Source organism: Erythrolamprus reginae, chromosome Z, assembly GCF_031021105.1.
Source record: "Erythrolamprus reginae isolate rEryReg1 chromosome Z, rEryReg1.hap1, whole genome shotgun sequence".
In the NCBI taxonomy this organism is placed as follows: Eukaryota; Metazoa; Chordata; class Lepidosauria; order Squamata; family Dipsadidae; genus Erythrolamprus; species Erythrolamprus reginae.
This window is the reverse complement of record NC_091963.1, coordinates 134,979,701-134,996,376: the sequence shown is the minus strand read 5'-3', so window position 1 is coordinate 134,996,376 and position 16,676 is coordinate 134,979,701. Positions and strand designations below refer to the sequence as shown.

The following is a 16,676-nucleotide window of genomic DNA, read 5'->3' as shown; positions in this document are numbered from 1 at the left end:
TGCTCTGCAGGGAATGTCAAGAGCCTCGTGTTTCACCTGCTCAGGTCCCCAGGCCTATATTTAGCCTGGCCAGCGAAAGGTCAGGAGTTGGGGAGAAGGTTAGTCCAGCCCCGCCCAGTGACTGCTCCCTCTTTTTATAGCCCTCCTCCGGCCTTTGCCTCTTGCCAGTCAGCAAGCATCCTCCGGAGCTGCCGTGTCTCGCCAGAACCCCCCTGCTATATCCACGGTATGGGATGGGAGGGAGGGAGGGGGAAAGGGGGAACGTTACTGCATTAGTTTCAGAGGGGAGGCGAGCAAGGTTGGGGAAAGCAGAGGCTGGCAAGAGAGAAGTCGGCTCTGCTCTGCCATCTTCCTCCTTACAGCAAAGAGCCTAGCTGGGTGGGTAGTAGGTAGGTTGCAATAAGGTTGGCTGCAGATCCACCTTGCAAGTAACTTCTTCCCCAGACTCAAAACTATCCATCTCTTCTAAAACAGAGAGACGGATAGTTTTAGTACAGTGTATCTATCTCAAGTTTAGAGAGTTAGATTATCTATTTAAAAAAGATAATCCAAATGTCTTTTTTTAAATAGGGCCCTAAAAGGGAAAGTTTTTTTAAAAAAATATGTTATTTTTTGACAGCCAAAATCTCTCTTTCAATCCTTATTTATCTCTCTCTCCTTTCCTTTTGGGATTTTAGATACAGTATTTTGCATTTGTGTGTGAGAGAGAGAGTATGTGTGTGCACTGCCTGTTTGAGAAGATTTAAGTTCCAGTCCTGTTTGGAATCGGGTTTCTCTGCTTCTTTTGAACTCAGAAGTTTATTGTTGGCGTCTCAAACCATGCCTTAGCTAACATTATCTAAGACAATTGTTTCTTTCTTTTTGACTGGTATGACTTGCAAAAGGCAGAAGTTGCTCGTTTGAGGAAATACTGCTAACACAATTTCCTGTTCTGCAGACGTCAATGTTTATGTCTAAATATTTTCTCTGCATTCTCGTGAGGTTATCTAATCTTTTTGTCTGTAAATGTATGTCTCCTGCAATCTAAGTCAACACATCTATACCCATGCTGCTATTTTGCACTCTCTCTTTTCCCCCCTTGCTCCTAAACGTCTTCCATCCTTATTTTCTTGGATGGTAGGATAGTTTCTATGTAGATTAATTTATATTGCTCCTTGTACAGCATCCATAACGCATTTGCAAAAAAAAGTCTCTTTAGGGCTGAACATTTATCATTGAAATAGATAATGAATTGATTTTACACTCTTAAGTATGTCCATGTCTCAGTCCAATCCTTAAATGAAATGCATATTTTCATGCTTTTAATATGCTCATAACTTTCTATTCTGCATTACAATCAATTTTCCAAACTCTATTTTTATACAGTACAGTATATCACTTGTATAAATGATTCCTGAAGATGTGAGAGACTGTCTATATTTTTGGCTTGCTAAACCATTAGCCTGCTAGAACTTTATGGCTTGCTAGCTAGTTACTGGTGTATAAGACACACTAAGATTTCAAAGAGGTAAGAAAAAAAGTTTTTGTCCTCCCCAGCTACAGGAACACTCTGCAAGCCTCCCAAACCCCCTGTGCACCTTGCTTTTCACCTGATTTTGTAAAAAATGAAGTGGGCAGAGGTTTTGGGAGGCCTGCAGAGAACTCCTAGGGGCTGGGGGAAAGCAAAATCACCAACATTTTTGCAAAAAAAATGACCCATTTTTCACCTGTTTTTTCCCAAAATTGGGTGGGCAGGGGGTTTAAGAGGCTGCAGAGAGCTTCTGAGTGCATGGGAAAGGCAAAAACACTTCTGTTTTTGTGGGAAATTAACTGTTTTTTGACATTTTTGTTCGCAAAAATGGGTATTTTTGCCTTTCCTCAGCCCCCAGAAGCACGCTGCAGGGCTCCCAAATCCTCAGTGCAGCCCATTTTTGAAAAAAAAAACAAAACAGGCCCATTTTTTGCAAAAATGGATGCAGGGCCAGAGCTTCAGGAGGCCAAAATTGGCTATATTCAGTATATAAGATGCACAAATATTTCCATCCTCTTTTGGGGGAGGGTGACGGTGCATCTTATACTAAAAAAAAAAATAGGGTATGTTAAAAAGACAGTAGTAGATCCTTAATAATGATCTATGTTGCTTTTATTGGCTTTACCGAGCTATGAAAATCAGGAATAGTTTTGCATAAGAGGTTGGATAGGTCGCACCTTTCTTCAGGTATCTTTGAGTCCCTATCACAATCTTGGGATTAAAACTCTGTACAACAACAACAATAATAATAATAATAATAATAATAATAATAATAATAATAGATTAGATTTGTATGCTGCCCCTCTCCGAGGATTCAGAGCGGCTATAGTTTGTTGTAAGACAATTCTTATGGCAACTTGCTCTGTTAAATGTTTTTGGTGCCAGAGTGCATGTCATACAATTGATAAAACTGCTTTTGTGCTGTGAATTTGATGTCCTTTCCAGTCTCTAGAGAAGCTCTCTTGAAGATGAAGAGGAATGCATTGAATTGAAAGCTTATCTGCTTTCCTCCCACACTGCGCCCACTTTGGAGCCCACCCCACCCTCCTTTTATTGGAGCTCAGCTGTTCATGCTCTCGCTTTAGCTAAGCTATGAGAGGAATTTGGGGGTCTGGGAATAGTGAGCCAAGTTACTAGGTTTCATAAATCCTAAAACCCATCAGAAAATATTACAGCGTTGTGGGTGGGTCTAACTGCCGACCTCTCGTCTTGCATCTATTACACGTCTGATCTATAGAAACCCCCAAAGTGGATTAGAATAACTGCATACAATATAATTATCTTTCAGATTTAAAGACTGAAATGCCATTGGTAGGGCAAAAATATGGCAGCATCCCTGGAGCAGCTGCCTCCCAAGAGCTGCATCTGTTCTTCAGAAATTATCCTTTAGTTTTGACAGGGCTACAGACAGAAAAGACCATAAGTGGCAGGGGCGAAAGGAGGTGGGGGCTCCCCACACTGTCCCCTACTGCTTGCTACGTGAGAAGCTGCACAGAGCCTGTGACTCAGCAGTTACCGTAATCACCCCAAAAGAAGCCCATTTTGGATTCAGCCTGGTTTTAGGCTAGCGGCTATCATTTAAAAAAAAAAATTTTTAGGTAGGGCTTAAGAAATTCAGGCAACTGGTGAGATGCTGTTACACTGAGAGCAGAGGGGTCGAGCCACCTGTCTCCTGTCATAAATCAAACAGCGGCGAGGCAAATATTTGTTAACCTTAGCAACATTCTGATGTGTCTTCCAACTCTTCATCTGGGAGTTGCTAAGGCTGAGAAACACTGGCCCAGGCACTGCGGCATTCTTCTGCATTCTTTTATCTTCCATTTGTTGTTTCTTTTAACAACTGAGCCCATTCCAGAAGAACAGGCAGCCCTGTTGCAAGAGGATTCAACAGTTGTTCCTTGATGTCAATATGCTGCTTGAAAACTCCTAGGGACGTCTACATTTAAGTATGATCTTTGCTCAGAGTAATTAATAGGCCTTTCTCCTGAACATTTCATCTTCAATATCCAGTAAGCAATTCGGGAAGATGCATTTGAGCCATGAGTGACATCGTGTTCATGTCATTCAGAAATGGACTTGCTCCTAAGGATTCAATAGGTACAAGCAAAATCTCTCTTCCCAATCCACCCAATTCCTAAAATGCGTGGTTTAATTTCAAATAAATCCTTTTTGCTTTTTTGTATCCTGACAATTTATATTGACTGGCTCCTAATATGATTTGATTGCTTATTTGTACCTTATCATAAGGTATGACACTATTAAGTGTCGTACCTTATGATTCCTGACGAACTTACCTTTTATGTACACTAGAAACATGGAAACATAGAAGACTGACGGCAGAAAAAGACCTCATGGTCCATCTAGTCTGCCCTTATACTATTTCCTGTATTTTATCTTACAATGGATATATGTTTATCCCAGGCATGTTTAAATTCGGTTACTGTGGATTTACCAACCACGTCTGCTGGAAGTTTGTTCCAAGGATCTACTACTCTTTCAGTAAAATAATATTTTCTCATGTTGCCTTTGATCTTTCCCCCAACTAACTTCAGATTGTGTCCCCTTGTTCTTGTGTTCACTTTCCTATTAAAAACACTTCCCTCCTGAACCCTATTTAACCCTTTAACATATTTAAATGTTTCGATCATGTCCACTAAAAACATATGCACCAAGACACATTACTTCTGTGTCCAATCACACTTGGCCAATAAAGAATTCTGTTCCGTTCCCTTCCCTTTCATTCCATTCCATAAGCAGAAAGTTTTTTGCCATTCACTTGCTTTATTTCTTCAAACAATAAACATAGGTTTTGCGAAGAAACTGTACAAACTAAGAAGTGTTCCTTTAAAAAAACATTATTTACAACTCCATAGATGATAAAGGTTTGACTATCAGTCATGGATTACGGTCATGTAATTGTAATCATGTTTTGTGGAATTAACATAATATATTGTCTTCACACCACATACTAATTAACTATCAGATGCTGTGTTGGTGCAAGCCAGGAAGTCAGTTCATTGTATGAATACAGCCTGGGAATAATTACCAGTCCTAGGTTCTTGGAATTAACACTGCTAGATTGGCACAGGCCATGCTACTTAAACTTATATTTTTTTTAAAAAAACCTAACATGATGGTCTCAAGCTGCTGAGCCACTGACTCCATGGATTAAAGCAGTGTTTCTCAAACTTGGCAACTTTAAAGACAAGTGGATTTAGATTCCTCGGAATTCCCAGACAATTTTTTCACTCCTGTTCAGAATCCCTCCATCTGACCTTGCCCCTATCTATAATGTTGATCCTCAAGATAAAAACCACCCTGCAGGCAGGACTGGTTCAAAGGCTTGCCTAACCCAACATCTATTCCCAATGTGGCTCATCTGTGCCAGAGAAAGGTTAAGATACAGAAGAACTGGGTAGTGGGGGCAACTCTTATCTCTCTCCCCCCCCCGCCCCTCCATCTTCCCTAGCCACCAAGGAATCTATACACCGCCTTTTGCTATGCTTTGTGTCACCACTTAGGGGTTCTTTGGAAGATCTGGTGATTCCAAATTGAAGTGTTTCAGCTTGCAAATTTGGGCAGATGTAGCAGGCAGTCACACAACATTTCAGGTTTTTTCCCTGCTAGCCAGGTCTATCAATCTTCCTGCTCCTGCTTTCCTCCCTCTTATCACTTCCATAGCCTTTTGCTATCTTTCAGTCCATATATGCCCAGGACATTCTTTTTGGTAGCTGAGATCCAGTACTCGTGGGCCAGGGTGGGGTAGGGGAAGATCCAGAAATAGTACTTGTGTCCTTCAGGGAAGGACAGAGAACCCAAGGAAGAGTGATCGGGTTTCCCCTTGAAAGGTCAGCACTGAAATTGAAGTTGGAGAGGATGTTAAGGAGGGGAGGAAAAGGGGTGGTGGTGTTGAAAACAACCCTACAGAGCCACCAATTTGATGTAACTTTAGTAGTTTTTTTTTTTTTTAAAGAATTCCTTCATGCCCTTCCTTATCACTGCAGCAGGGTAATCAAAGAGAGAGGATGGCTGTATCTTTACACCGCCCAATACTTTGGGTGGAGAATCCCTTGCCATGAGATTACCATTAGAAAAACCACCTTCTATTGGTTGTGTGCTTTTAAGCTGCTCAGATTATGCAGCAGTAGCTTCTTTTTTTGCACAATCACGGCCAAGCCATGCGAATTATGCACCCTGCCCTTTCCCCCGGTGCGCGACTCAACAGAGCCCCACCCGCCCACGTTACTCTTCGTTTCCTTCTGTGGGTTTTAAAACACAAAAACAAAAAATAACCCTTCGCCGCGAATCGGAGAAAGAACTGTGGGCCCTTTAAGTCTCTTCCCTCCTCTCCCCCCCACCTCCTCCCCACCCTCATGAGTCAACTTCTCACCCTTTTCCGCTTAAGTTGCGTGACGTTCGATTTCGGAACGTTGGGGCTCTCGGCGTTCGATTCGAGCTCCTCACTCGGGTTTCGGGCGCCTTAGCCATCTGTAGCGGCTTCTGCTGTGTCCCCCGCGTGCACGCGTGAGTACTTTTCCCGAAGGAGGAGAGCGGTGAGCCATCTTGGTTTGGAAGACGGGGAGTGGGGGTAAAGAAGAGGAGCAATGAGCCCTGCTAAAAGATTGGAGGGATTTTAATTCTAATTTCTCTGTCTGGTTCATTTTTTTCCTTAAAAATGCAAGAATCTTGTTTTGCAAAGCTTAATGTATTTGCTTGAAGGGAAGGAAGGGAGGGAATGGGGGGGGGAGCAGGAGATGGAAGTCACGTGGCGAAGTTTAATGTGTAACTGTTGCGCCGGCGAAATGCGGGATGCGGGATTTCCCCCCTTTCTTCCTTCTGGTATAATTCCCATTATTTAAAAAAAAAAAGATCAGATTTTGCGCCCCAACCGTAACCTCGTCTTATGCTTTTATGCTTTCGGGGTCCCCCCCACATCTCCGCTTAAAAAAAAAATCCACTACAGTAGTTTGCAGAACGAAAGATGAGACTAGATGAAATATTACAGGCTGCGCCGGAACATTGGCGTTAGGAGAGCTGAACATAGGAATTAAAAGATTTCTTTGTCCTTGAAATGCCCTTGGCTGGGTTAATTCCTCCCTTTACAGGAGAACTGAATGTTCTTGTTTTTCAATTAGGAAGGTCTCCTTCTAACCTGAATGGAAACCCTCTAATCTCTATAGTAACAGTTCTCTTGTTAAAAACATTTGGCGGTTCATCAGGAATAGATGGTGTGGTTGTGTTGCAGTGGGGCGTGCAAGGGGGGGGAGGGAGAGATGGGAGGCGGGATAAGGAGACCTGATCATAAATGTCCACTCATTGACCCACTGCAGTACTTGGAACTGTGGCTCAGAATGAATAAACATATTCTAGGTGTCCTTCCTAATTAGGAAACCCTTCAGATGTTTTCGCAATACTATTGTGATGCTGGACACCTGCGGGCTAACACTTGCATGCCGACCTACCTATAACGCAGTCTCTAACCTTGGCAAAGCTGGCTGAGGAATTCTGGGAGTTGGAGATCTCCAGGCTTAATAAAGTTGCCAAGGTTGGAGACTTCTGCTATATAAAGTCTCAGAATTTGGAAGGACGAGATCAAGACTCCCCTGAGCATGTGTGTAGTGCAGGAATTGATAAAAACCCATAAAAACTTCGTATTTCCCCACCCCAATCGCATCTTGAGTTATAATTTGGGGCTACAAACTGTTGCTACTGCTATGGCTTTTGGGGATTCAGAAGAGCACATGGAGTCCCTCCGCTGATCATCTTTCAGCTACAGAATCCTTGTTAAAACACTTCCTGCCTTCCCTCTCAGTTTAGTCATTCAAGATGCCTCACCAATACCCAGCTTTGACTCAGGAGCAGAAGAAGGAGCTGTCAGATAATGCTCTCCGCATTGTGGCAACTGGCAAAGGCATCCTAGCAGCTGATGAGTCTACTGGTAAGAGACAAAGGGGAACAATTGGGAGGCCATTGGGCTGGGGTTGGGGAGGAAGTGGGGAAAAATAGGGGGAGGGCAAGAGCAGGGCTTTGGAAAGTCTGCAGGACTCAAGTGCAGCATTTGATCTAAATGTCTCTTTCGTCTTTTACCTCTTAGGCAGCATTGCCAAACGCCTGCAGTCCGTTGGCACCGAAAACACAGAAGAAAACCGCCGCTTCTACAGGCAACTGCTCTTCACCGCAGATGACCGTGTCAACCCTTGCATTGGTGGCGTGATCCTCTTCCACGAGACCATGTACCAAAAAGCTGATGATGGGCGCATCTTCACAAAGGTCATTAAGGACAAAGGTGCCCTGGTTGGCATCAAGGTAAGTGTTTTAATCAGGGGTTTGCAAAACCTAAAATTGGAACGGAATGGCCTGAACAGATATAATAATTTAATAATAATAATTAATAATAATAATTTATTAGATTTGTATGCCGCCCCTCTCCGAAGACTCGGGAACATGATGTGAGGAACAGAACATTTGATTTCACCCATATCTAATTTTCTTGTAGTAAATCGCATAAGTAAAATGATGGATGCTAATATTCATTGTCACTAATTTTTTGGATGGAGCTGTTTAGAGTCATGATCCAAGATATATGAGGCCACTGGATTTGGGAAAATGGGTTTAGAAACATAGAAGATTGATGGCAGAAAAAAGACCTCATGTTCCATCTATTCTGCCCTTAAACTATTTCCTGTATTTTATCTTAGGATGGATATATGTTTATCCCAGGCATGTTTAAATTCAGTTACTGTGGATTTACCAGCTACATCTGCTGGGAGTTTGTTCCAAGCATCTACTACTCTTTCAGTAAAATAATATTTTCCCACGTTGCTTCTGATCTTTCCCCCAACTAACCTCAGATTGTGCCCCCTTGTTCTTGTGTTCACTTTCCTATTAAATAGATAGTTTAGGTAGTCTCTCTCAAAACATGTCCTGATACTGCCTTTGAAGAAGGATTCTGTATAGGAAGGCAGAATACACTGTGTCTTCTGCAATCTTTTATGTTCAACTATACCGAACGTTATTCCCCTTTTCCCCAGTTTAATGATGGGCAGGAGATTTTCTTGCCTAGACATACTGAACACTGGAATCTTTTTAATGTATTAAATGGGGAACCAACAAGGAAGGAGGGATAGAGTGGCTGCAGAGTTTCGCTATTAAATCAGGAGATTAACAACTGTTAACAGATATCCAGAGTGGTACCTTTATAATATTGTCACTTGGACCAGCTGTTGTTCCCTATTTCTACATTTGGTTAATTTGATAGATTAAAATTCCACGGTTATTATATGCTTTCTGAAAGTTAAGTGAACATCTCGTTAAGCAAACCAATGGTCCTCTTGGCATTGTTTTGCTGAAAACCAGAGGTAGGTAAAATGGGCCACATGACTGCAGGATGCTGCAAACAGCTGAAAATATAGCCATAAATATGGCCAAATGTTGCTAAGCACCTTAAGTGTGGTCATATAACTGCAAGGAGAGATACTGTCAGAACTTCAAATTCAGGTAGCAAGCCCTAAGGTAAATTTGAATCGTCATTAAGTCACAAGTTGAGGATTACATATATGAAAAGTTGGACCTGAAGGATGAACCAGTGAGGCTGTGAAAAATAAAGGCCAAAGTAGTTAGAGTGGTGGCAGGAGTACTCTGGACTCTGATTCCTAAACTGGGAGAGCTGCTCCAACAGATTCCAGGAACAACAACATAGTTCTCCATCCAGAAGAGTGAAGTGCTACGACCGGCTAAGTTTCTGTGAAGAACCTTCAAACTCCCAGGGCTCTGGTAGAGGATCCAAGATTGCTCGCTATGCCATTGACCAGACCCACTCATAGGAGTAAGAAGGGAATTTTGATATTTCTGCCCTAATCGCTCTTGGAAACTACCGTAGGGGTCTGTCAGCATTCCACACTGGTCAAATAAGCAATGATGGAAATACCATATTGTAACCAGAGTACATGTGGCAGGGATGGCTTGTTCAGACAATACAAGTCAACAGGACATTAAAGGTATTATTTACAGGATATAGACAGTAATTATAATACAGATGTAATATATTATCTCCTTCACATCTTATTCTCTTTTTACCTTTACATCAGTATAATATATTCTTCACAATATCTTGCACACAGCTCCTAGTATAATCTATACATAATATTGCACACAGCTCAGAGATTAATACTTAACCAACATATATAAATAACATTGCAGCATTACAGCAGACCCAATGCAACAACAGAATGTAATCATAAAATATAACCGTCAGAATGTAACAGAGCAGCACATCTATCTCCCCCACATTACCAAATTGCAGCCTAGCCCATAACCGCCGCCTGGCTCTCAAAGCAATACCACCATTTCCTTCTAACATTCTATGCTGGCTTATCTATAATACAGTGGTACCTTGGTTCTCGACCACAATTCGTTCCAGAAGTGTGGTTGAGAACTGATTTGGTCGAGTACCGGATTAATTTATCCCATAGGAAATAATGGAAATGGATTTAATTGGTTCCCAGCCCCTGTTGACTCACTGGGAACCAATTAAATCTATTTTCTTTATTTCCTATGGGATAAATGTTACCGCTGGGGATGGCTACAATCTCGGCAGCTTCAGGGGGCTGAGGAGCTCTATAAGCGCTCCAAGCTGCAGGAATGGTGGGAGAGGCTGCAATCCCGGCAGCTTCGGGGGGCTCCTTTCCTCAGTGCTTCGTCTTATTACCTGTAAGCAGCTGCACCAACTTTCTTCTTCCCGGCGGCGGCAACGGTGGCAGCTTCCCTTCGAGTAGCAACAGCGCCGGGAATGTCACGTAATGAAGGGAAGCTGCTGGAGCGGCGGCAACTGCTGAGATGACTCCAGCAGCTTCCCTTCATCACGTTACGTTCCCGGCGCTGTTGCTACTCGAAGGGAAGCCACCGCCGTTGCCGGGAAGGAGAAAGTTGGTGCAGCTGCCTACAGGTAATAAGACGAAGCACTGAGGAAAGGAGCCCCCCGAAGCTGCCGGGATTGCAGCCACCCCCACCCTTCCTGCAGCTTGGAGCGCTTATAGAGCTCCTCAGCCCCCTGAAGCTGCTGGGATTGCAGCCGCCCCCGGCGGTAACATTTCGGATAATGAACAAAATTTTCTGTTGCTGTTCGGTATCCAAATTTTTGTTCGGAAACCGGAGGAAATTTTTGCTGAAAATTTTGTTTGGTATCCGAAATGTACGACAACCAAGGCATTCGAGAACCGAGGTACCACTGTATATTGGAAACCCAACCAAAACAGTAGGTGGTACTGATAGGGTTTATTGATGAGAATGGAGTGACCGGTCATCCGTTTGACAGATATTTTTCCTTTCTTCCCTCCATGTAGGTTGACAAAGGTGTTGTGCCTCTTGCAGGAACTAATGGAGAGACCACCACCCAGGGTGAGTAAATATGTGTGAACAGATTGTACGAGGTAGCCGACACAAGGGACTAAACCTGGATTCACTTAGCAATTGAAGGCTCAACTTGAGGCATTCAGAGAAGTTCATTCTTACAATCTCTTTAACTTTGTAGGTCTGGATGGCTTGTCTGAACGCTGTGCCCAGTACAAGAAGGATGGTGCTGACTTTGCCAAGTGGCGCTGTGTCTTGAAGATCACTCCCACCACCCCTTCCCACCTGGCCATCATTGAGAATGCCAATGTGCTTGCTCGCTATGCCAGCATCTGCCAGCAGGTGGGTGCAAAGCAGCATTAGGAGAAGAATCCTGGCTGTCACGTTGGGTAGCGGCCACTTTTTTGCTTCAACGGCAATCAATGCATCCACTTTGGAAAGGGAAGAATAATGGAGCAAATGCAATTCATGGAACAGAGCCCAAGTTTTTATCTCTTTTTAAAAATTCTTGGCTGGCTGGGTTGGTAGACAGGCTGGGTTTCAGTTAGCTCGATACAGCTCTGGAGCAGAGCTACTTAAAGTAATGTCATTTTTTAGCTACTAAGTATGTCTCAAGAGGGTGGTGATGAAATTGCTGTTTTGTGGTTTTCTAAAATGGCTCTGGGCAATTTTGCAAGGACATTCAATGTCCTTATTTTGCCAGTGGCTGGAGTTAGATACATGATTGTAAATTTTCCCTGGGGTCTTCAGTAAAGATCCCCAAACATATTATGCTTCACTACTTAAAATCTCAACAGACAGAATGAACAGATTGGAAAGGAATAAGAGTTTGGGTGGTTGTTTTTTCTCTACAGAAAATAGATGGTTGTCACGGCAGGGTTTAAATTTATAAACCCCCACATTTCAGGTTTTTCCCCAAAACTGCCATCTATCGGCAATTTGAAGAAGGGAACCCAAGGGGAATAACCATATTAATTTTACCTATTTTATTTATATCCTACCTCTTGCTTGTGTAAGAAGTTCGAGGGAGTTTAAAAAATTAAAATTAATTTGAAAAACTGTGATTAAAAGCTAGATAGTCTACGACTTATGACCATAGTAGTCTCCCTCCGTGGTGGTACGGTATGACAGTGGAAAAGGGATTAGTCATGTAACTCAAAGCTCCTCAGCCTTTCTGGAGGGCGGGGATGGTTCTGTGCGAGTGATGGGCCCATTGTCCACTGTGCAGGCAAATGGAACATGTGCATTCATTTGTCCATTGCTCACTCAATGGATGTGCACACCTGCCCGCCACTTCTGTGGCTCAGTTTGAGCAGCTCAAGGACCAGTAGTGGGCTTTGGCCCAGAAGTTGGGGACTCCTGATGTCACTGACTGGATTTTATAGCCTTTTTTGTGATGATTTAAAAAGCTAGTGATTTTCCAAATAACTTTGAGAGGGGCGGGCGAACACGTTTCTGGAGAGCAATGTAGCTGCGGTCTCTCCAACAGAGAGGACACAAAGGAACAGCATGAAGTCCTTAATGGCCAATAGATTTGTGGGAAGAAGGGGGAAGCCCTGCAGATAGTGAAGCGCTCGGCCATTTACGCCAGCACCTTAAAAAGTGCTTAGGAAACGACTGGCAGCTGGTGTAGTGCTGCCCGCTATTTCAAAATTGAACGCAGTTTGTGATTTAAAAAAATGGTTGCATCGGATTCTGAAATGGGATTTTTTAAATTATTATTTTGTGCATTGACAATTGGGGGGTTTAGTTACTGACGGCTTTCCTTTCCCTGAACCACAGAATGGAATTGTTCCTATTGTGGAACCAGAAATCCTTCCCGATGGTGACCATGATCTCAAACGCTGCCAGTATGTGACAGAGAAGGTGAGGAGGGGGAGAGGGTGGGGCAGTCAACTTACCTCCATGGGTCACAGTGGGTTATGGGCAGAAAATCCTTTTGCATGCCATGTTAACGCCATACAGCTGGGAATTCTTTTGACAAAGGAAATCTTACAAATATCTTCCCTTGATTTACTTTACGGGCAGGTTCTGGCTGCTGTGTACAAGGCTTTAAGTGACCATCATATCTACCTGGAGGGGACCCTGCTGAAACCAAACATGGTGACCCCCGGCCACGCCTGCGCCACCAAATACGCAGCTGAGGAAATTGCTTTTGCCACTGTGACGGCCCTACGCCGTACCGTCCCTCCAGCAGTGCCTGGTAAGAAAAAAAAATCAAACTTCCACCCCCACCCCCCCACCCCAATTTTCTGTGTGTTTCTAATCCCAAAGTGGGTTGTGTAGACATATGAAGGTTACTTGTCTGCCTTGTTATTTCTCTGCTGCATTCTATAGTAACAAAAGTTGTTCATGTTAGTTTCTTTATTCTGGGGTTCTTCAGTTGTGTTGGGACTGTGGGGCTGGAACTCTGAGAATTGCAGATCCTCCCCATTCAGAAAACTGATCTGGGACATTATTGATGATATTTTATACCACACAAAGAGTGGAAGTGGTTCGTTTGCTACTGGAGTCCTGTAGTAATATATTCCCACTTTGCAACTTGGGGACTGGAACCATTTTCTTAAAGGTACAGAGCACAATTTCTGAAGATAGATAGTGCGCGAATCTTCAAGGTGTCCAGCAAACCTGGAAAATAGGGAAATTAGGGAATCATCAGGGAAATCGGTGGTTCAGGAAATATCAGGGAATTATCGGGGAATTTGTGAAAAAAACAGAATAAATCAAGGGGGGAAAAACCAAACTATTAAAATGTTTAAAAATCAGGGGGAAATCATGTAGCCCCCCCCCCCCACCAGATTGCGCTGCCTGGCAGAGTCAAACAGAAATGAGCATTAGTGTGGCAACAACTTGCTTCCTCAGCTACCAATATTTCTCCATGGCTTAGCTGTTTGGTATGATGTCATCTACAACCGCGCCTTAACTAGATTGCAAGTTACAGGGAAATGTCAGGGAATTTCAAAATGCTTTCCCCCTGGACATCCTGATCTTTAAATTTCTCCTGGATTTCTCAGTGGTGACAATGTAGCAACAGGAGAGCAGACAATTTCCCCCATAAAAGCAATCCCACTTCTTACAGATACTTTTCATAGACCTTAAATCCATGTTTGTTTCTGCCTGGCTTACTCACATTCTCCTTGTGGTCACAGGAATCACCTTCCTGTCTGGAGGCCAGAGTGAAGAAGAGGCTTCCATCAATCTGAATGCCATCAATAAGTGCCCTCTGCACAAGCCTTGGGCCTTGACCTTCTCTTATGGCCGTGCCCTGCAAGCTTCTGCTCTCAAGGCCTGGAGTGGCAAGAAAGAAAACATGAAGAATGCTCAGGAGGAATACATCAAGCGTGCTTTGGTAAGTTTCATCTAGCAGAGCTTAGCAAAGGGTTGTCTTGACTGCTGAAAAATACCCGGGTAATCCATGAGTGAGAGCTTTAAAATTATTCAATCCCCCCAAAAGTTAAACAATACAGAGTTTTAGATATACTGTTTAATTAGATGGGTCAAGGAGATTAAGTGAAAAAGCAGAATATTGGAACAACTTTAGTGGGAATGATTTGTGATGTGACCATATCATAATAGTCCTGGTGACGCAGTGGTTATAATGTAGCATTGCAGGTAAATTCTGCTCACAGCCTCTGAGTTCGATCCTGATGGGCTCAAGGTTGACTCGGCCTTCCAAATTTGATAAAACGAGGACTCAGATTGTTGGGGAACAATATGGCAATAATCCCAGTGTTGTAAACAGCCCAGAGCGTGCTGCAAAGCATTATTTATTTATTCAGGTTTTTATGCCGCCCTTCTCCTTAGACTCAGGGCGGCTTACAACATGTTAGCAATAGCACTTTTTTTTAACAGAGCCAGCATATTGCCCCCACAATCCTAGTCCTCATTTTACCCACCTCGGAAGGATGGACGGTTGAGTCAACCTTGAGCCGGTGATGAGATTTGAACTAGATCTACAGTCAGCTTCAGTGGCCTGCAGTACAGCACTCTACCTGCTGCGCCACCCCGGCTCATTATGGGGCAGTATATAATGTGCTATGGCTATATTATTCTAGTGGCGGTAAAGAGCAGCCATTCGTGGCCCTACTAGAATGCTCCAGGGGGGTGCGCATGCGTGTGCATCCACCCTTCAACTTGCTGCACATGTGCCTAGTCGTGGCCGGAGGCAGTCCCAGCCGGGAGCCACCAGCAGGAAGAAATCCTGCTGGAAGGGGAGCAGCTCATCGGGGAAATGATGCTCCCCAGTCACCCGCGTTGCCTGCTTGTCGGAGTCTCCGCGACGAGCTGCTCTCCTTCCTGCTGGTGGCTCTGGGACTGACTGCCGCCACACCTCGCAGGATCCAGCCCCACGGCCACCGACTAGCTGCATTGGCAGCAACAGCAGAAGTACCCAACGCCCGCCGACAAGCGCTGCGCTCTCTGGGCCCACCTAGCAGGGGGCGCTGTTGCTTCTGGCTGGGACGGCAAGATTCAGCTGTTGCACGTGTGCAGAAGCCAAATCTCATGTGCACGGCTGGTGGTGATGGAACTGCGTGTGCAGCTCCATTTCCGCCAGTGGAACACCCCATTCCACTTCCTGCCTACCCCTGTCTGGTGGTCACACTTACCCAAGAAAGAGAGTGAAAATGGAAGGAGTGGTCTTGTATTTGCCAGCAATTCTATGTTTCTAATTCTGCCACAAAAGAGGTTTGTGGGAAAGTTTAGATTCCTTGCAATTATCTCCTCTCAGCAAGAGAAAGGACTTTTACTGTTGGCTGCCCATGAGCTCAGAAAGACAGGGAAAGTGAAGCGATGTGCTATTTTCTACCTTTTGACCCGGGACGAGTCCTGCTTGTCTTTCAATGACTTCTCCTCCCTTACAGGCCAACAACCTTGCCTGCCAAGGCAAATACGTTTCCACCGGCCAGACGGGAGGAGCTGCCAGCGAGTCTCTCTTCATTTCCAACCATGCTTATTAAAAATCAGAGGCTTGATTACATTGTCGGCTCTCTTGTTGCAATATTGTGCCTGGGCTACTGTGATGTCTGCTGACTGTTTTTTAACCTGTTCCCCCCCCCCTCCCCTCGCCCGTCCCTTTTGCCAGCTTCTCTTGTAAGAGAAAGGTGTAAATCTTTTGTCTTGAAGTGAAAAACCTAGAAGTTCTGGTGTATTCCTTCCTCTCACACCATCCCCATCTTTGTATGTGAATCCCAGCTTCTTCTGGTGAACGACACTCCCGGTCTGCGGCCAAAACATCAATGTCTCCGGAGCCAGGGATGTCTGACTTGCAGACCTCTTGAAATAAAAATCTTATTTAAACATTGGAAGTGCCTCTCTCTCTTTTTTCCTTGCCCTTCTGCAGAATTTCAGCAAAGTATCTGCTTTCTCCACTCACCCCAATGAGGAGGATGCCTTTTTCTTCCAATGAACAAAAAATATCTCCCATCATTAGGTGAAAAGACGACTTAGAAACATTTGATTCATGACAATTTGAAATTGCAACAGCACTGAATAAAGCAGTGGTGGCGAACCTTTGTTTCCTTGGGTGCCAAAAGAGCATGGACGCACTCTTATCGCGCATGCCCGAGTGCCCACACTCGTAATTCAATGCCTAGGGAGGGCAAAGACAGCTTCTCCTGCCTCCTCTGGAGGCTGTAAATTGCCTGTTTCCCAACTTCTGGTGGGCCCAGTAGGCTCGTGTTTCGCCCTCCCCAGGCTCCAAAGGCTTCCTTGGAGCTAGGGGAGGGTAAAAATGCCCCCCCCCCGAGGTGCTCTGGAAGCAAAAAATGCCCTCCAGGGCCTCCGTGAGCTAAAAATCAGATGGCAAGCAGACACATGC

General features: G+C 44.2%; 1 protein-coding gene across 4 annotated transcripts in view; it reads left to right on the top strand.

Annotated features, from left to right (window-relative positions):
* The window catches only part of ALDOA (aldolase, fructose-bisphosphate A), a 16,513-nt gene extending 349 nt beyond the window's left edge, over positions 1-16,164 (top strand). The window contains exons 1-9 of one of the 4 annotated variants that reach the window (XM_070728207.1): positions 1-226; positions 7,323-7,448; positions 7,605-7,816; positions 10,852-10,906; positions 11,040-11,200; positions 12,641-12,724; positions 12,887-13,061; positions 14,008-14,207; positions 15,721-16,164. The exon at positions 1-226 is cut by the window's left edge and continues 141 nt beyond it. In XM_070728207.1, the coding sequence (XP_070584308.1) occupies positions 7,337-7,448; positions 7,605-7,816; positions 10,852-10,906; positions 11,040-11,200; positions 12,641-12,724; positions 12,887-13,061; positions 14,008-14,207; positions 15,721-15,816 (1,095 nt within the window). In that variant the 5' untranslated portion in view covers positions 1-226; positions 7,323-7,336 and the 3' untranslated portion in view covers positions 15,817-16,164. Of the gene's footprint in view, positions 227-5,669; positions 6,064-7,322; positions 7,449-7,604; positions 7,817-10,851; positions 10,907-11,039; positions 11,201-12,640; positions 12,725-12,886; positions 13,062-14,007; positions 14,208-15,720 lie in introns of those variants that run through there. The other 3 variants (XM_070728206.1, XM_070728208.1, XM_070728209.1) reach the window with 3 other exon arrangements.
* The last annotated feature ends 512 nt before the right edge of the window (positions 16,165-16,676 follow it).